Below are 17,481 nucleotides of genomic sequence, written 5' to 3'. Positions count from 1 at the left end.
AATCTGAAAGAGAGAGAGAGAGAGAGAGAGAGAGAGAGAGAGAGAGAGAGCCATAGAGAGAGAGAGAGAGAGAAAGCCATAGAGAGATAAATAAAATGAGTTCGAGAGTAAGATGCAAAGAAAGAAATATAGAACAAGTTTGATTACACAAAAATTTACATACATAATAATTTTATTATATATTAATAATATTTATACATAAAACCTATGCAAAGAGTGTGATTACACAAATATTTACGTACATATAATTTGATTAGATATTAATAATATTTATCTTACTCGAATTAGATATTATACACAAAATCAGTTCTTCTTACATGGTTCAAAGAATACAGCCAAGTTCTGTGGAATCCTTACATGTTTGAAGTCAATGACCTACGAGAAAGGTATGTTATTATACAAAAATCATGCATATGAAAATCAAATTGTATAATAATAATTATATCTTTATATGCAAGTTCTTGCAAATGAATCAGAGTAAGATAAATCACACCGGTGATATGTATAAACTATTGAGACTATGGAAAAAGAAGTTTATGGACAAGCTTTTCAAACCTCAACAGTTAAGGATTTGTATAGACATCGAGCCATTCTCACTCCCACAAATGATGAATTGGATAAAATAAATGATTACATGCTTTCGCAGTTGCCAGGTAACATGTTTTGTGTTTACTCTTATGTTCCAGTAAATATTTACATGTCACTCAAGTAAAGGATTTATATATGTTTCTATCCCAGTGACGTCTATACCGTAAAATCAGCACCACCGAGATTAAACACAAAAAACACACACAAACCCCAAATTCCAAACTATATTTATATACTTTCTAATATTTTCGAAAAATTATTGATCTAACCATCTCATCCCGCGCAAGGCGCGGGTTACTACCTAGTATATATATATAAGGCCGAGTATGGAAAATGATAGATTTGGGGGAAACTAATAAATTTTATAAAGAACCCATCTCTCATTTCTCGAATCATTGTTATTGATTAGTGATATAGAGAGAAACATATATAGAGAGAAAAATAAATATAAAAAAAATTAGAAAGATGGTTAAATCGAGAGATATGCTGCCGTCCTTGGCGATGGTGTTAGTGCAAATTGGCTACGCAGGCATGAACATTACGTCGAAGATGGCTATGGAGGCCGGCATGAAGCCTCTCATCCTTGTAGCTTATCGCCAAATCTTTGCCTCTATCGCCACTTTACCGGTCGCACTTTTCCTTGAACGGTACAAAATCCTACTCACTAATATCTATGCATAAAGTTTGATCAACTAACGTTTTTGGACATGCATGCTTATATGATTAGCTTTTCTATTATCTTTTCGAGCTCTAAATAATTAAGGTTTTCATATATGCTTCTTGAGTCTATATTTTATTTACATAGATCTTCGTTGTTGTACAATAGCTAAAATATTGGTTGAAGTTAACATCTAAAAGGGATTTTTCAAGTTCGTATTACGTCGTCTAACTGAGAGTACAGAACGATGATGTTGAATCATCAATAATATAAAACGTAACATGGTACAGTGTGTGTATAATTAACTATAAAAAACTAATTTCTATCTACTAATGGCTTTTGGGACTGTGCTGTCAATGATTTTACCTCTTCCACCTTTTTTACATCAACTAAATTAAATACGTTCCAAAGTTTTACAAAAGATAGCTTTTCATTTTTACCAAAAAAAAAGATAGCTTTTCATTAATTAACCTAGAACTATAGCTTGCATTTAAGTTGTTGAAAAAAGGTTACAAAAGGTCAATATATTTTTAATGTTAATAACTTAATTTATATTACGGTTACTTCAGTAATAGATTTTCAACATTCAAACGTTTGACAGCTAGTAGTTAATTTCCATTTGGAGGATTAAGATTAAAATGAGTAAGATAATCAGGATTTGATTGGAAAGGCTGTAGTTTTATATTTTTGTTTTAAAATCAAGTTGTAAGTTTTTTACTATAGATTTAATTTTTGTTGCCATAGATTTATTTTCAGAGACAAATGAAATTCAATAAAACAAATCTGTAGAAAAATTGATTTCCAGTGTTAATATATTTCTTTTTAACTTTTTATATATTTAGATTCATTTTTAAAATCTAAAGTATGATAAAACGGCTTAAGAAATTGGTTTCTATAGCATTTACAGCACTTCTCAGTTAACCCCTAGAATATAACTACGCGTATTACTGTAAGCTGTGATTTCTTAATGACTAACTATTACGGAAATTGTGAAAAAAATAGGTAAAGCGCAATCCATTTTCCGAGTACCCACTTTTAGAAGAAAAAAACATTTGGTAAAAAGCCACTCTTAGAATTGGAATAATAGTATTTATAATGTTGACACAGTGACACTAGCTTTCTTTTTGTCTTGGTTATTAAAACTAGTACGTTATTTACTTTTCAAAAAAAAAACTAGTACGTTAGTAGAGTCTCTGATTCATCCAGTAATCGTCAATCACAGTCGTTTGTCGAATTATACGTAATAACATCATCATTGATTCCAATTTTCGAGAGAAACAAATGAGAAATGTGATGCAGTCTCACACAATTCATGCGTCATGATTCTTTCTTAAAACGGAAACACACAAACACACAAAAAACACAAACAAACACATGATGCCAGGGGAGTTAAGTATCGGCTGATACTGCCAGGGCACGTACTCATACGAATACGATGACGTTTAACTGGCTCACTCCTTTTTCCCACAAATTAAAAGCTTTTAAAAACGCACAACATAACCAATTAGAAAGACACGCATATATTACACGCGTATAGGGCATTCACTCCACTCAGATGATTTTTTTTTTTCCCTTTTTCTTTTAATATAACAAATTCCAAAATATATCTTTTATTCAGTTGTTTTTTTGGTAAAAAAAAATATTTTCACTTCTTTATCGCGAATCCAAAACATTCTAAATAATCACTCACTCCCACTTATAAATTAGATCCGGGTAGCGGTAGTTACGGCCGCAAACTCCAGACTAAGTCGAAGTTGGTTCTTTTGTTCAGTGTTGAAGTTATTCTCTCTTTAAAATCCTATTTTCCTGAATATGGTTCATCCTAGTGGGTAAAAACTATGTTTTCTTTTTCATTTGATTAATGATTACTGACTGACAAAATGTAAATTTCAAACATGGTTTCTTCTGCAGTAAGACAATACCGAAGATCACACTAAGGGTTCTTGTCCAAGTCTTCTTCTGCTCTATCACTGGGTATCTTACATATATATACACTTTACCTAGTAATTATAATCTAATTTATAAACAATTATTTTAGAAAGAGTTGTTAAAAAGCGGTCTAACTTGTTTAACAAAAAAAAAAAAGAAAGCGGTCTAACTTCATTTTGTTTGCAGTGTGACAGGAAATCAAGTGCTCTACTTCATAGGACTTCAGAATTCATCTCCGACCATCGCTTGCGCCTTAACTAATCTCTTACCGGCGGTCACTTTCCTCCTCGCCGCAATCTTCAGGTTCTATATACTAATAAAGTTTTCATTAGCCTGAACTCCTACGTTTATAATAAATATTTTAACACTAAACAACATTTTCAGACAAGAAGCTGTAGGGATTAGAAAGGTATCAGGACAAGCCAAAGTGATAGGGACAGTAGTATGTGTGGCTGGAGCAATGGTTCTCTCCTTCTACCATGGTCACATCATAGGCACTGGAGAGTCCAAAATCCATTGGGCTTATGCTCAAAGCATCACGAGCCATGGTTCGGATTCTACCGGTTCTAACTTTTTCTTAGGATCTTTCCTAATCATGGCTGCTGCCGTTTCTTGTGCCGTTTGGTTCATTATTCAGGTAACTTATGTTAAGCTATAGTCCATCTAGCTTAACAACTTATACAATAAGCATGTGTATCTTGTTATCATTCCTATCTGGAAAACCTAATCTTTAACACAACCCAAACTATCAGATACCTAAAATTAGGAGAAAGAGTCTCATATAGCAGTAAAACACATTTCTGTTCAAAGATAGCACACAAAGGAAAAATTACTGATAACATTAATTAAAAGTTTAAAAGACATTCTTTTTTTATATTTGGATTTGAGTCTAATGATTACTCCCCATATTCTTAAAAGATCCATATTTTAAGATTTTCATACTTATTAAGAAATTATATAAAATTTAGTTACCAATACATTATCTCCCTAATCAACTACTTTCAACAAGTTTTCACTAATATAATTTTAATAAATGTAATTATATTTTTTGAAATTTACAATTAACATTTAATTTATACATTAAAAATATGAAAAATATATCTTTTTAAAACAATTTTTTTCTAAACATGTATCTTTTAGGAATAGAGGGAGTAGTGTTTAGTATTTATGGGACTCGATTGGGGGATAAGAGTCAAGGTTATGGACTAATTTAGTTATATTATCATTTAATTAATGGTATTTTGGAGGTTTTATTCTTGTGTATTATTTCTGCCATATTTTTTTGGTAAAATCAGACTAATTTTTAATTTGGCTATTGCATTCTTTTGTTGGTAAAAATCACTAGACCTTTTGTCTAACGTATACAGATTATTATGGTTGATTATAATATATATTTTGGTTACAGACGAAAATGAGCGAGACATTTGCAGCACCATACACGAGCACACTTCTAATGTGTTTGATGGGAAGTATCCAATGTGGCGGTATCGCTTTGATCTCCGATCATAAACTCGCTGATTGGTCCCTCAGCCCTCCTCTCCGCCTCATCGCCGCCCTTTACGCCGTATGTACATAGGTATATATAATATGATTCTATAACAATCTCACGCTAATATGTAATTTAAAACGCGAATGCAGGGAGTGGTGGCGTCTGCGTTAGCGTTCTGCTTAATGTCATGGGCGATAAATATTAAAGGTCCTCTCTACGTCTCTGTTTTTAGCCCTTTAGTGCTTGTAATCGTAGCCGTTTTCAGCTGGACTCTTCTTGAAGAGAAACTCTACACCGGCACGTATGTTTCTATTCTCCCTCTATATAAACATTAATATAAACCCGGACGATGATGATGATGATTTAGATGATATATATATTATTATCAGGTTTATGGGATCAGCACTTGTGGTTATTGGGCTATATGGTGTTTTGTGGGGGAAAGATAGAGAGATGAATGAGAAGGAAGACGAAATAGAGGACCAAAAGAAGTTGAAACAACAACCCACAGTCAAAACAGATGCTAATGAAGATATTGAGTCGAGATTATCGTCTTAAAATGTTAATGCTTCTTCATTATATAAAGTGGATATCCATTTTTCAAGTGTTTACTGTGTATACCATTTTGAGGCCAATGATGGAGTTTTAAGTTGCGCGTTATTCAAAGTGTTCGTATTACTTATGTTGTCTATATATATTTTAATTATTTTTTTTTCTATTTTTAGTATTCAAGTGTTCCCATTATTTTTTTTTTTTTTAGAAGTCAAAACAAAAAAAAGAAAAAAAAAGAGAGTTTTGTTAACCCTTTCTCAAAAAGCAAAAAGAAGTTTTGTTTCATCGTTGGATTAATGTGGATGAGTTTCTTGCTTTGGCTCTACATAGGTCTCTGACCATATGAATCTCACAAGAGAACTTTCGTAGCTTATTTAATATACAGCTTGACCAGTTGATTTACAGACAATATCCATAACAAAAAGATAATAAAATAGTTGACCAACAAAAAAACTGAGAATAAAATCTTACAACAAAAGGGCAAAATAAAATAAGATAAAACTTATGGCAAAAGCTTGTATATCATTTTATCAAATTGGGTCTAACCCAGATAGATAAGCGGCACCAACATGATTCACATAAACATATATAAACCAATACAGATTTGCAATCAAAAAGCTTATGAACCCATATATAAACCAATACAGATTTGCAATCAAAAAGCTTATGAACACAAGTCGCACCAAATATACAATCACAAAGCAAAGCAGAAGTAGGAAACCAAGGAGTTAATGCAGGAAGAAGGAGAATACCGGCTAAACAGAGAAAGAACCAGGATTTTCGGGTACTTCCACACCCGGCTCCTTAGTGACACTGAGCTGAAACTGTTGTAGACTGGGGAACCCCGCAACAGTCCAGCGTCTGAAGGAGATCCACAGGCGGAACTCCCCAGACATTATTTTCCTCATGGAGACGAAGAACACCTCTGAGACAATCCTAGAAAAACTCCAGTGGTTAACAATAGATAATCACTTTGCTGTTCCCCCAATCACTCCAGGTGGAGGAGGACTCTTCCTGATATGGAAAAAAGAAATACAATTAACGGTCAGATCAAGTTCAAAGAACCTCATCGACACAGTGATCACTGATAAAGGGAAAACATACCATATCACCTTTGTGTATGGCGAACCAGATCACACCAAGAGACTCACCGTTTGGAATGAGCTAAGTACCCTCCAACCGATCTCGGGAACTCCGTGGCTGCTGTCAGGAGACTTCAATGAACTAACTGATAATAGTGAGAAAAAAGGAGGACCTGAAAGGGCAGAAGGAACGTTTTGTGCTTTTAGAACTTTCCTTTCAAGTAATGGACTCTTTGATATCAAGCACTATGGGAACTACCTATCTTGGAGAGGCAAGAGAAACTCACACATAGTCCAATGTCGACTTGATAGATCTGTGAGCAATAGCAGTTGGTTAGATGCTTTCCCCTCTTGTCGATGCCAATATTTGAAGTATGAGGGATCAGATCATCGACCTCTTCTGACCTTCCTGGATACTAGGAGAAAGACAGGAGCAAAAATCTTTAGATTCGATCGCAGACTTAAAGACAATCCAGTGTTTCGACAGCTAGTACAAAAGACTTGGGATGCAGTACCTCACTTGGATGTCGAGGGAAAGTTGTCATGCTGCAGAAGAGCTATCTGTCAGTGGAGTAAAGAATTCCAAGCTAACAGCCGCAAAGCGATAGAAACTCTTAAAGGACAGCTGGACGTGGCGATGTCTAGTCTCCTCCCGCACGAAGACCTGATACATGGTTTAAACACAGCATTAATCAAAGCATACAAAGAGGAAGAGGCATATTAGAAGCAGCGCAGTCGACAGCTATGGTTAACTTTGGGAGACGCAAGTACTGGTCACTTTCATGCTACAACTAAGGCAAGAAAATCAAGGAATCGGATGACAGTGATTGAAGATGATAACGGCGTACCATGGTTCGAAGAAGACCAGATTGCTGATGTAATATGCAAGTATTACAATAACATCTTCACATCATCCCACCAGGAAAGCCTGCAGACAGTGGAGAAAGCACTTCAGCCGTGTATAACATCAGAAATTAACGAGGAGCTGATCAAAGAACCATCACCAACAGAGATTAAGGAAACTACCTTTGCCATACATCCAGACAAGGCCCCCGGACCAGACGGCTTCTCAGCCAGCTTCTTTCAGGCTAATTGGGACGTGGTGGGAGCTGATGTGATCAAAGAAATCCAACGTTTCTTCACTACTGGTATCCTCCAACCCTCGCAAAATGTAACTCATGTCAGACTGATTCCTAAAATTGTGGGAGCAAAGCGAGTAGCCGACTATCGACCTATTGCATTGTGCAATATCTACTTCAAGATTATTTCAAAGCTACTGTCTATAAGATTGAAACCAGTACTACATTCTATAATCTCTGAAAATCAGCCAGCTTTCATCCCGGGGAGGGCAATCTCAGACAACATCCTAATCACTCATGAAGTTCTACAATATCTCAAGACGTCTAAAGCTCAAAAGAAGTGCACAATGGCTGTTAAAACTGACATGTCTAAAGCGTATGACAGAGTGGAGTGGAAATTCATTGCACAATTACTACAAAGGCTAGGATTCCACGAGAAGTGGATCAACTTGATTATGCAATGCGTGACTACAGTCTCCTACACCTACCTAATCAATGACTCTGTCAAAGGTTATGTTACACCATGCAGAGGGATAAGACAAGGGGACCCTCTATCCCCCTATCTTTTCATCCTATGTGGACAGGTTCTATCCGGCCTATGCACAAAAGCAGGACGAGAAGGTACCTTACAAGGAGTGCGTGTGGCACGAGGAAGCCCGAGGGTTAATCATCTGCTCTTTGCAGATGATACCATGTTCTTCTGCCAAGCTTCCCCTACTTGCTGCAACAAACTAAATGAAGTACTCTGGGAGTATGAACAAGCCTCGGGGCAGAAGATCAATACAGACAAGTCATCCGTCACCTTCTCCTGCAAAACATCACCAGAAAAGAAAGAACTAGTCAAAAGCATTCTAGGAATAGTAAAAGAAGGAGGATCAGGCAAGTATTTGGGTCTACCTGAGCACTTCGGTCGCAGGAAGAAGGACATGTTCACGGCCATTTTGGATAAGATCAGACAACGAGCCGCAAGCTTCTCCACGAGCTTCCTATCCAAGGCAGGCAAGCTCACAATGTTGAAGTCAGTCTTGACGGTAATACCAACCTTCTCCATGTCCTGTTTTGAGCTTCCTGTGAGCCTCTGCAAACACATACAATCCATGTTAATAAGGTTCTGGTGGGATCAACCAAATGGAAAAAAGAAGATGGCATGGGTGTCTTGGGATAAGATGACTAAACCTAAGGCATACGGTGGTCTAGGTTTCAGAGACATTCAAGTATTTAATCAAGCACTCCTAGCTAAACAGGCTTGGAGAATCTTAACCAAACCAGACAGTCTCCTAGCACGTGTTCTCTTGGGAAAATATTGTCACTCAACCTCCTTCTTAGAAGTTCAACAGCCATATGTATGCTCTCACGGGTGGAGAAGTATCCTAAAGGGAAGAGATCTCCTAAAAGGCAACTTAGGTAAAGCTATTGGTAATGGCGAGACTACTAAGCTATGGAAGGATTCATGGATCTCTCTAACTGAGAACATTAAACCCTATGGTCCTATACCGGAGGGAGCTCTCGATCTCACAGTTTCCGATCTACTCACGTCTGAGATGCAGTGGAATAAAGAGAAATTAGAAAATCTCTTACCTCAACTTGCTAAGGATATTCAGTTGCTGCAACCAAGCATGTCGAGAGCTGAGGATCGTTACATATGGCAACCTCTCCCCTCAGGAGACTACACCACACGCTCAGGGTACTTCTCGGCATCTTTGAAAGCCACTCAGATAGCTACAGTATCAGAGCAGGGACAATTCAAATGGGTCAGAGATGTCTGGAGTGCTGCGTGCTCTCCAAAAATGCAGACGTTTCTCTTGTCCATCATACAAAGGGCTCTACCCCTCGGTGAGAACCTACAACAACGAGGAATGGTATCAGGTAGCTTATGCAAAAGATGCAATAGTCTCGAAACAGCAATGCATACCTTTTTTGAATGTCCCTTCGTCAGGAAGTCTGGAAAATCATCCCACTCAAGCAGGTAGTTCACCTAGCTACCGGAGAAGGCTTCAAAGAAGCGGTCACAGCTTTCAAAAGTGCTATCTGTCTCCCCCCAACAGGCATAACAGGCGCTGTTCTACCCTGGATCTGTTGGGCTCTATGGAATGCAAGGAACCTCCTTATCTTCGAGAATCGAACCCTGACACCGACAGAAACAGCATCAAAAGGATTAAATCAAGCTCGAGAGTGGTCAATGGCGCAAGGAAACGATCAGCAAAGAACAAAGGGATTACCTCAACCACGAGGACCTACGGTTCCCAATCGAAGAAACCCTTCAGTACCGACATGCAAATCCGATGTGGCTTGGGATCGAAGATCACAACGGGCAGGTTTGGCTTGGATTCTAACGAAGCCAACAGGAGAGTACATCGAGCAAGGATCGTCGACTCAACAGTTGGTTAATTCACCCCTGATTGCGGAAGCTCTGGCTTTGCGATCAGGATTCATCTCCGCAAGAAACTTGGGACTCTCGAGTCTTCACTGTTTCTCTGATAATGCAACGCTCATCCGAGCTATCAACTCCGACAACCAGATCAAGGAGATCTATGATATCATTGAAGATATCAAACACCTCTACTATGCTTTCGTCGAAGTCTCGTTTTTTCATTTCTCTAGATCTTTGAATGGGGAAGCTGATTCGTTAGCTAAGCGATCCCTCTCTTCGTCTTTGTTATTGGACCCATTCATGGGCTAAACTTGGGCCATCGGCCTCTCCTTTTATTAAAATGAATCTGGTGTTACAAAAAAAAAATAGACATTTCTGAAAATATTTGCTTATATAATAATCTTACAACAAACGGATTATGAAGAAACCATATGAACAACGATCTTTTGCATGGCCATTAGGACCATCGTCTCTCTGTTTTTCTCAATCAGCGGACTAGTCTCATAACCAGGCACAATAAAATCGTTCTTTCATATACCAACACTCGTAGAAAACTTATCATTGAGATCGAGGATCTTTCCATAGAGTCCTTGATTAAAGAAAGACACAGCATTTCTGAATAGCATAGGCTTCAGCACACATTTGCAGATTAGGCCTTTCGTCTCCAGCGTTTCTAAGGAGTGTGCTGATGAAGAAGTACGTGTTCGCCGAGAATCTTTCAGCTTCTGTCACTGTCACGTTCATGAGATCTTTCTTGCTTGGGGAAGAACTAATATTAATCAGTTTATTCGCAGACTCCACTGCAGAATTTGGTATCTGTTGTCTGTTTACAGATTGCGGTGACTGTTTGATGAGAGTTGTCATCGAGAAGAGTTTCTGTGACGGAGCAAACGAGTGTGATCGCCGATAATATCACGAGAATGCGATACATGTTCATTCACTTTTTTTTTTGAGTCGTGAGCATCTTTTCTTTTTCTTTTGAGTATGACATCTTTTTCTTTTTTTGGGTCAAGAGAATGAAATCTTTTATCTTTGAAAATTAGGCATATTAATGAATTAGTCAAAGTCAAATAGAGTTTATTTTATTTACTAAGATACTCTATTATAAATTTTTATATATATACGTATAATATACCTTTATCTCATTGGTCTACAAAGATTAAGAAATTAGAAGATGACGTAAGACTTTGAATATCTTATTTAATTTGTTGAATCAAGAAACATGATGATGATGAAACTTTTCTTACGAAAGTTAATATAATTTTAGAAAATTAATAACTCAAAGAATTGATGTGGGAAAAAATATTCTGTATTAATTGGTAACATTCATTTTCATGACACTACAAAAAAAGTCTACATTGATAGCACATTATCATAGCTCGTTTTACTGAACTGCTATCGTAGACGATTTAAAATTTTCCGTATTATATCACAGCATTAGATAAACGCTATAATAGAGCCGAACCTAAAATAACACTTAATTAATGTTATTTTGAAAATTACTAACTCCGCCAATAGTGGGAAGATAAAATCACTAACTCCGCCAATAGTTACTGCAAAATTAGACTTAGGCGCCAAAAAACATTATTCAAGCGATTTCATTAATGCTATGAAAGACAAATAATAGCGTTTTTCTAATGCTAAGAAAAGTTATTTGAACCTCTAAACTATAAACATGGTTTTAAACCATAAACTCTAAACACAACCTTTCAAACTCTAATCTTTTCATTTTATAATTTCAGATCTTAAAATTAAACTCAAATTTATCTTCTTAATTTTAAACTATAGTTTCCGAAATGCAAATATTTAATCGTTAATCAAACTTTACTTAAATTCCAACTTCGAATATAAACTATACATTCAATACTCTAAATAAAACTTCAAATCTAAATTATTAAAAATTAACTACAAATCTTATATATAGTTTTCAAAACTATATTTTCCAAATTTAATCCAAATATATACTAAACATAAACCCTAAACCTCATTTTCCAACAACCAAACCTTAAATCACAAAACTAAATTTACTCTTAATCATAATTTTTATAAACCATAAAGTCGAAACTAAAAACGTTTCAACTTTTGAATCAAATATTCAAATTTAATTATAAATCAGATTTATGTTTAAACATTCAAACTTAATTATATTATAAACTCCAAAACATAAAATTTATATTTTAAAACCTCTAAACAGTAAACACACAAAAGCAAAAGAAATAATTTCATCTGAATCTTTTTATCAAATCAGTTTTTAGATCACGTAACCCCCAAAATTTAAATGCAATTTTTTTTTCAAATTTTATATATAGTTATTTAAATTTAGCCATTTTGAAATAATTACAGATAAAGAAAATTATTGTTTTTATTTGTTTTTGGCCCTTGATAGATTTTGATCCAAAGGCTGAAAATCACTCTGTTGTGATCTCCGTGCTTCCTTCTTATTGGTCCATTCTTCAAATCTCAGATTTTGGGTTTCACTCTCTTCATCTCTCACCATCTCTCTCACGATTCATCTCACACATACATCTCTTTTCTCCGTATCACTCTCTTCGTCATCTCCTTTCTTTATATCTCCCTGTCACTCTCGCTCTCTCTCTCTCTCTTTTTTTCTCTCTGTCTTTGTTTCTCTCTTTCTCTCTGTCTCGTTATCTCTCTCTCCCTCTGTTTGTCTATGTCTCGCTATCTCTCTCTCTCTCTCTCTCTCTCTCTCTCTCTCTCTCTCTCTCTCTCTCTCTCTCTCTCTCTCTCTCTCGCGTTATCTCTCTTTCTCTGTCTCTATTGAATCTATTTTTTTTTGTTTCTGGTAGGTCGTGAGTAGAGATGCTGGTCCGTGCTTGCGAGCAGCGCGGTCGTGAGCAGCCCTTGAGCAGAGTCGCCGGAAGTGGACCCATGACGAATCAGAGACTCCACCGGTGAGGATCAGAAGAATAAGAATCGGTGCTTCTTTTGTTCTTAGTAGATACAGGTGGTGAAGGAAGATGAAGAAGATTCAGGTGGTGAAGGAAGATGAAGAAGCTTAATGGACGTGATTGAAGGCGGCTGGAGTTTTCTTTTTTTTTTAGGTTTAGTGTTTTTTTTTTTAGGGTTTTCCGGTTTAGTGTAAACCGAATTGGATAAACCATTGTGGTTTACTTTATTTTTATTTTTTCTGGTTTAGTTTTGTAACCGAAATTTATTTATCAATAAATTTAATTTTATTTTTAATTATAAAAAAATTGGGTTTAATTTTAATTATTTTAATTTAGTTTTTTTTTTTAATTTTAGAATGACCTATCATGACACGAAATATGAACCATTATTTAATTTAATAATAGCATTCAAATATTGCTATTGTATCTCTATTTTTTGTAGCATTACAAAAATGCTATCGTAGAAGGGGTACCTATGATTGCTGCCGCATACATAGCATTTGGTAAAACGCTATCAAACCCCTAACATAGCATAAAATCCGCGCTAACAATGGACATATTTCTTGTAGTGTGACATCTTTTGAATATATTATGGTAAATACTGATTTGAAAACGTGTTTTTTGATATTGACTAGGGTCGGCCCACCCTACGAGCGGGATAAATATTAATAAATAATTTAAATAATTAGAAAAATAATTTTTTTATAAATTATTATTATTTAAAAATAAAAATTTTGTACATGTTATTGTATTTGAAAACTAAATAAACCATGTTATCTGAAAATATAGTTATAATTTTTCAAATTAAATATTACTTTTTATTTTTAAAAATATAATTTTCTTTTTTTTTATTAAAAGGTTGAAGATGATTTTCTTTTTTCAAATAATCTATGTTTTATTTATATATTAAGAATTGGATGTGGTATTACATCGATCATTTCTTATGATTTTTAGAGTTGGGTAACCATAAAAAACTCCCTGAAATTCGTCTCTTTTTCATTTTTATTAGAAGAAAAGAAACAAACTTATAAATTAATTCACATATTTTCCCTTTAATGTAGATTTTTATAAAATTCAATCTGTATTTATGTTTTTGGAATGTTTTGAGTGAGGGATTATGTGGATGATTGTTTTAACGATTTTTAGACTTAAGATTTTAGTTTTTGGTTTTTGTTTTTTTAGTTATGAATTTAGATTTTAATATTTAATTTTTGATTTTGTAATAAATTTTAGTTTAAAAAAAACGAACGGTGATTTTTCGTTTTTGTTTCTAATTTTTTTATAAAAATTATCATTTTAAATTTTTGGTTTTGAATTTATCTGTAGTTTTAGTTTTTAGAAAAATTGACTAATTATTTTTTAGTTTTTATTTTTACCCTATATTTAATTAATTATTTTGTTTAAAGTTGAATTAATAATAAGATATTATTTACTATATGAAATAGTTTTTTTAATAAAAACACTACCACTTGAAAATACATTTATTTTATTAATATTTTTTTAAATACATAATTTAAAATTTAAAATTTAAAACGAATAATAATTAGCTATATCTTTAAAGTATTATATAATTCAAATATTATAAACAAAAATGTTATTAGGTATAATTTTAAAGAACTATTTAACTTTGCACCTATTAAACATTGTATAAACATACTAGATAAAATTTAAATATATTTTACATGTTTTGCAAACTCTATAAAATATTTGTAATTCACTATCTATAAATTGCTTTAATGCTTTTAACATTCTCTTCATTGTTTGAATGTTGTCTTAATAAGTAAACATGACAACCAACCAATACCTCTACATCGTCTTGCAAGAGATCTACTTCGCATCTAACCATGGTAGCCTCTGTTTGCCTGCTCTGAAAGAAGCTATAAGTTTTTTTTTTGTTGCTTAAAATGTATAGGTTTGCAATTTTTTCAACACCAATAAGCGAATGAAGATTCTTTCTATATAAATAATAAGATTTAGATATTTGAGATCACGTCACTGTTAACATCAGAATCATAGTTTGAGTCAGGGACCAGGGTTTATGACACTCCGAGTATGGTTGCTATTGATGGACTCACCTGTAAAAGATTTAGCTATTCCCTTCGATTTTTCTGTACCAGTTCCGAGTTATTTTGTTATGATTTTAAAGTTTAGGTGTTTGGAATTTTGTAGATGATGGTTAGGAATATGAGAAAGCAAAAGAATAAGTGATTTAGACAGGGCTTTCTATGGCTTTAATGGCAAATTAAAGCCAGTGAAGTTTATTTTAATATATATCATCTCGCCAGTTTCGGTCTAAATGCAAGGGATAGTGAAGAGGTGGTAACTTGAGAGGTACGCTACAGTTGCAGATCCCACTTGATGGTGTAAATGGTCTAACTTGTGGTTTTACTACGTCTGTTTTATATCCTTTCAGAGTCTGTGATTTAGGTTTGGATTTGCGAAAGACATGCATGATAATGATTCGGGTCAGGAGGGTAGCAACTTGAGAACAATGCTACAGATGTAGAACCTACCGGTTCGGTGATAAGATGACGTCAGTATAACATTGTAAATGTTTAAAGCTTGTGCATAGAGTACAAATACCACTCGGTCACCACCATTACGAAAGCATAACAACTCTATTTTAAATTTTCAGCACTTTTGAAACGTGCGCACATATATAGAGAGGGTGTTATCATGTTTAAAATGTACATGTATGTACATATATTGTTAAATCTGTTAAAGCTCTTGAATTATTACACGCACAATTTACTACATAGAACGTTTATTGGACACAGAAGATATTGGTTTAATGAGGGCGATAAATTTGATAAATAAGCATTTTCTAGATAGTTTTGAAAACATATCAAAACACAGTAGAGTACTCAAAATGTTTCAAAAAAAGGAAAACCACATCGATGCATAAACATTATGCAAAAAGTACTGCATCCAGGTAATTTCATTATCTTCACTTAAGCCACTCGTGCCTTCTTGGCGACCTTGGTAGTTGCTGTTGCTGGAGCATTTTGGAGGTGAGACAACTTGAAGATGTTCCCACAGTTGCTGCTGATTTCACACAATCTTACCACTTACATCCACATTTTGGAGGTGAGACCACTTGAAGATCTTCCCACAGTTAATGTTCTCCCGTGCATTAGTCTGTCTAAAATATATGTCCCTGACGTGGTATTCAACATCAGTCGTTTTGCAAAAAGAAATAATTGATTTGTGTTCCAAGAAATATTAGGTTCGTCCTACTAATGATAAAACAGAGAATAAGAGGTAGAGCAAGACACTAATGTAGTGATTCTTATTTTAGCAAGAAATATACCTCCTACAACCCTTGGATCATTCCGGTAGCTTTCCAGTAGTTGTGAAATGACACGATTCACCATTGTCAAGGGAAAAACATAATCTGAAATCATCAACGTCTTCACAAAGAAAAAGTCTCTTCATTTATGAAAGTATTGAATGGGCTTCATATGAAACGTTCTTTTACCTGGAGAACGTCACTAACTGTACTTTCACAGCTGTTCGTTCACCAATAATGTCTGCGAGAAGAGGAAAGCTTAATTATTAATCGATTACAATGGTAAAACTGAGATAAACAGCTAATAAGAGGATGTACCTAGAAGATGTGTATTCGTATTGGCTAGGCCAAGCAGCTAATCATGATCCCGAAAAACCAAATCAGAATTGGAGAACTCGTTCGGTTAACGCATGGAAAATGGTTGAATAACTGAACCGAATCGATAGAGGAAAATCGAACAGGCCCTAGTTCTTATTGCACCGAGTCACATCAAATCAGCCGAGTCTTAACATTGAATCAGCCTTGAAGTGGTGTCGAAAAGTGGCGAGACGGTGAAAATTAACGGTGGCAAGTAGGAGGGTTGACTGAAACAAATGTGAAGATGAACGCATAATCAACAAACGTGTTAAAAAGTAAATTAAAGAAAAGGTTCAACAAAGATCTGAATTTAAAAGTTACATACTTTATGAGTCTGAATGCATGAATAGTTTTAAAATACAATGATTATGAGATTAAGAACGGTAAAACCTTTGAATAAATGGGGAGCAGGTCCATCCCCAAAAACACGCAAGCCATTACACAGCAATTTTTTTTTTGGATTACAGGAACTCTGAGGATGATGCTCAAGCTATGAAGGGCTTACTTTTTTATAGGTGGAGAAACACCGACTATATGATGGATAAGCAGCATTGAATGATTAATCGTCCTCGATGTGCGTTGATCGAATTAACAGATTTTTAAAGCAATGAATGAAGACATCTTATGATGTCTTAGAAGATGGGAATCATAGACGATTCGACTCCATCGAAGAAGATAATCCCGTAACTGGTACCCTTTCGTACTGTGAGGAAGAAGACGAAAGATCATTAGTGAAACCCGATTTGCCATGAGCTATGCAGAGACGAAGAAGAACCTCACACGGGTCTAACCCTTAATGAAAACGCAGTGTCTCATCTCTGCAGAGCTGATAGCCATGATGGACTGTAAAAAGCTAAAAGAAGCTCAACTAAAACAATAGCCCAGACTAAGGCGTCGACTGTGAAAAATTAAAACGAAGCCCAGATGTTACAAAAGACCAAACGAATTGCACTCACGTTTTAACGAAACGCCACATTGATCAGCATGACACGTGTCGCAACGCCAGAGCTCGACTTTTCTAGGTGGAATCCTAGGTGGCGCAAGGAGGAGAGAAGCAAAGTCTATTTTATATAAATAGATTTATTATGTTCTCATGGCTTTCTCTTTTATCAAAATTTAGTTTGATACTTAAATTGATGTATCAACAAATCCCTTTCTTATTAATAGGTAAACAGTTT

At 35.0% G+C, this 17,481-nt stretch overlaps 2 protein-coding genes, 1 long non-coding RNA gene and 1 pseudogene across 4 annotated transcripts; 2 read left to right on the top strand and 2 right to left on the bottom strand.

Annotated features, from left to right (window-relative positions):
* The first annotated feature begins 1,053 nt into the window (after window positions 1–1,053).
* On the top strand, window positions 1,054–5,265 carry LOC108860950 (WAT1-related protein At1g09380-like). Its single transcript, XM_018634785.2, has 7 exons — window positions 1,054–1,235; window positions 3,158–3,220; window positions 3,362–3,478; window positions 3,560–3,812; window positions 4,581–4,739; window positions 4,814–4,965; window positions 5,054–5,265. Exons 1-7 carry the CDS (start codon window positions 1,054–1,056, stop codon window positions 5,220–5,222), a joined length of 1,095 nt encoding a protein of 364 aa, XP_018490287.1. The 3' UTR covers window positions 5,223–5,265.
* Window positions 5,266–7,115: 1,850 nt separating this feature from the next.
* Window positions 7,116–10,057, top strand: LOC108858552 (uncharacterized). Its single transcript, XM_018632465.1, has 2 exons — window positions 7,116–9,236; window positions 9,314–10,057. Exons 1-2 carry the CDS (start codon window positions 7,116–7,118, stop codon window positions 10,055–10,057), a joined length of 2,865 nt encoding a protein of 954 aa, XP_018487967.1.
* A 90-nt stretch (window positions 10,058–10,147) lies between these two features.
* Window positions 10,148–10,727, bottom strand: LOC108861035 (uncharacterized; annotated as a pseudogene).
* Window positions 10,728–15,363: 4,636 nt separating this feature from the next.
* Window positions 15,364–17,201, bottom strand: LOC108859907 (uncharacterized). Of its 2 annotated transcripts, none has more exons than XR_001950551.2 (4): window positions 16,694–17,201; window positions 16,265–16,530; window positions 15,968–16,187; window positions 15,364–15,814 (listed from the first exon to the last, which is right to left on the bottom strand). It is a non-coding gene; the product is annotated as an uncharacterized LOC108859907 (long non-coding RNA). The 2 variants fall into 2 exon arrangements; XR_001950550.2 differs by having other exon boundaries at window positions 16,809–17,200.
* Window positions 17,202–17,481: the final 280 nt, after the last annotated feature.

The sequence above is a fragment of the Raphanus sativus genome, unplaced genomic scaffold (assembly GCF_000801105.2).
Source record: "Raphanus sativus cultivar WK10039 unplaced genomic scaffold, ASM80110v3 Scaffold0189, whole genome shotgun sequence".
Classification (NCBI taxonomy): Eukaryota; Viridiplantae; Streptophyta; class Magnoliopsida; order Brassicales; family Brassicaceae; genus Raphanus; species Raphanus sativus.
The sequence above is the reverse complement of the archived record's forward strand: the minus strand, read 5'-3'. Positions and strand labels throughout refer to the sequence as shown.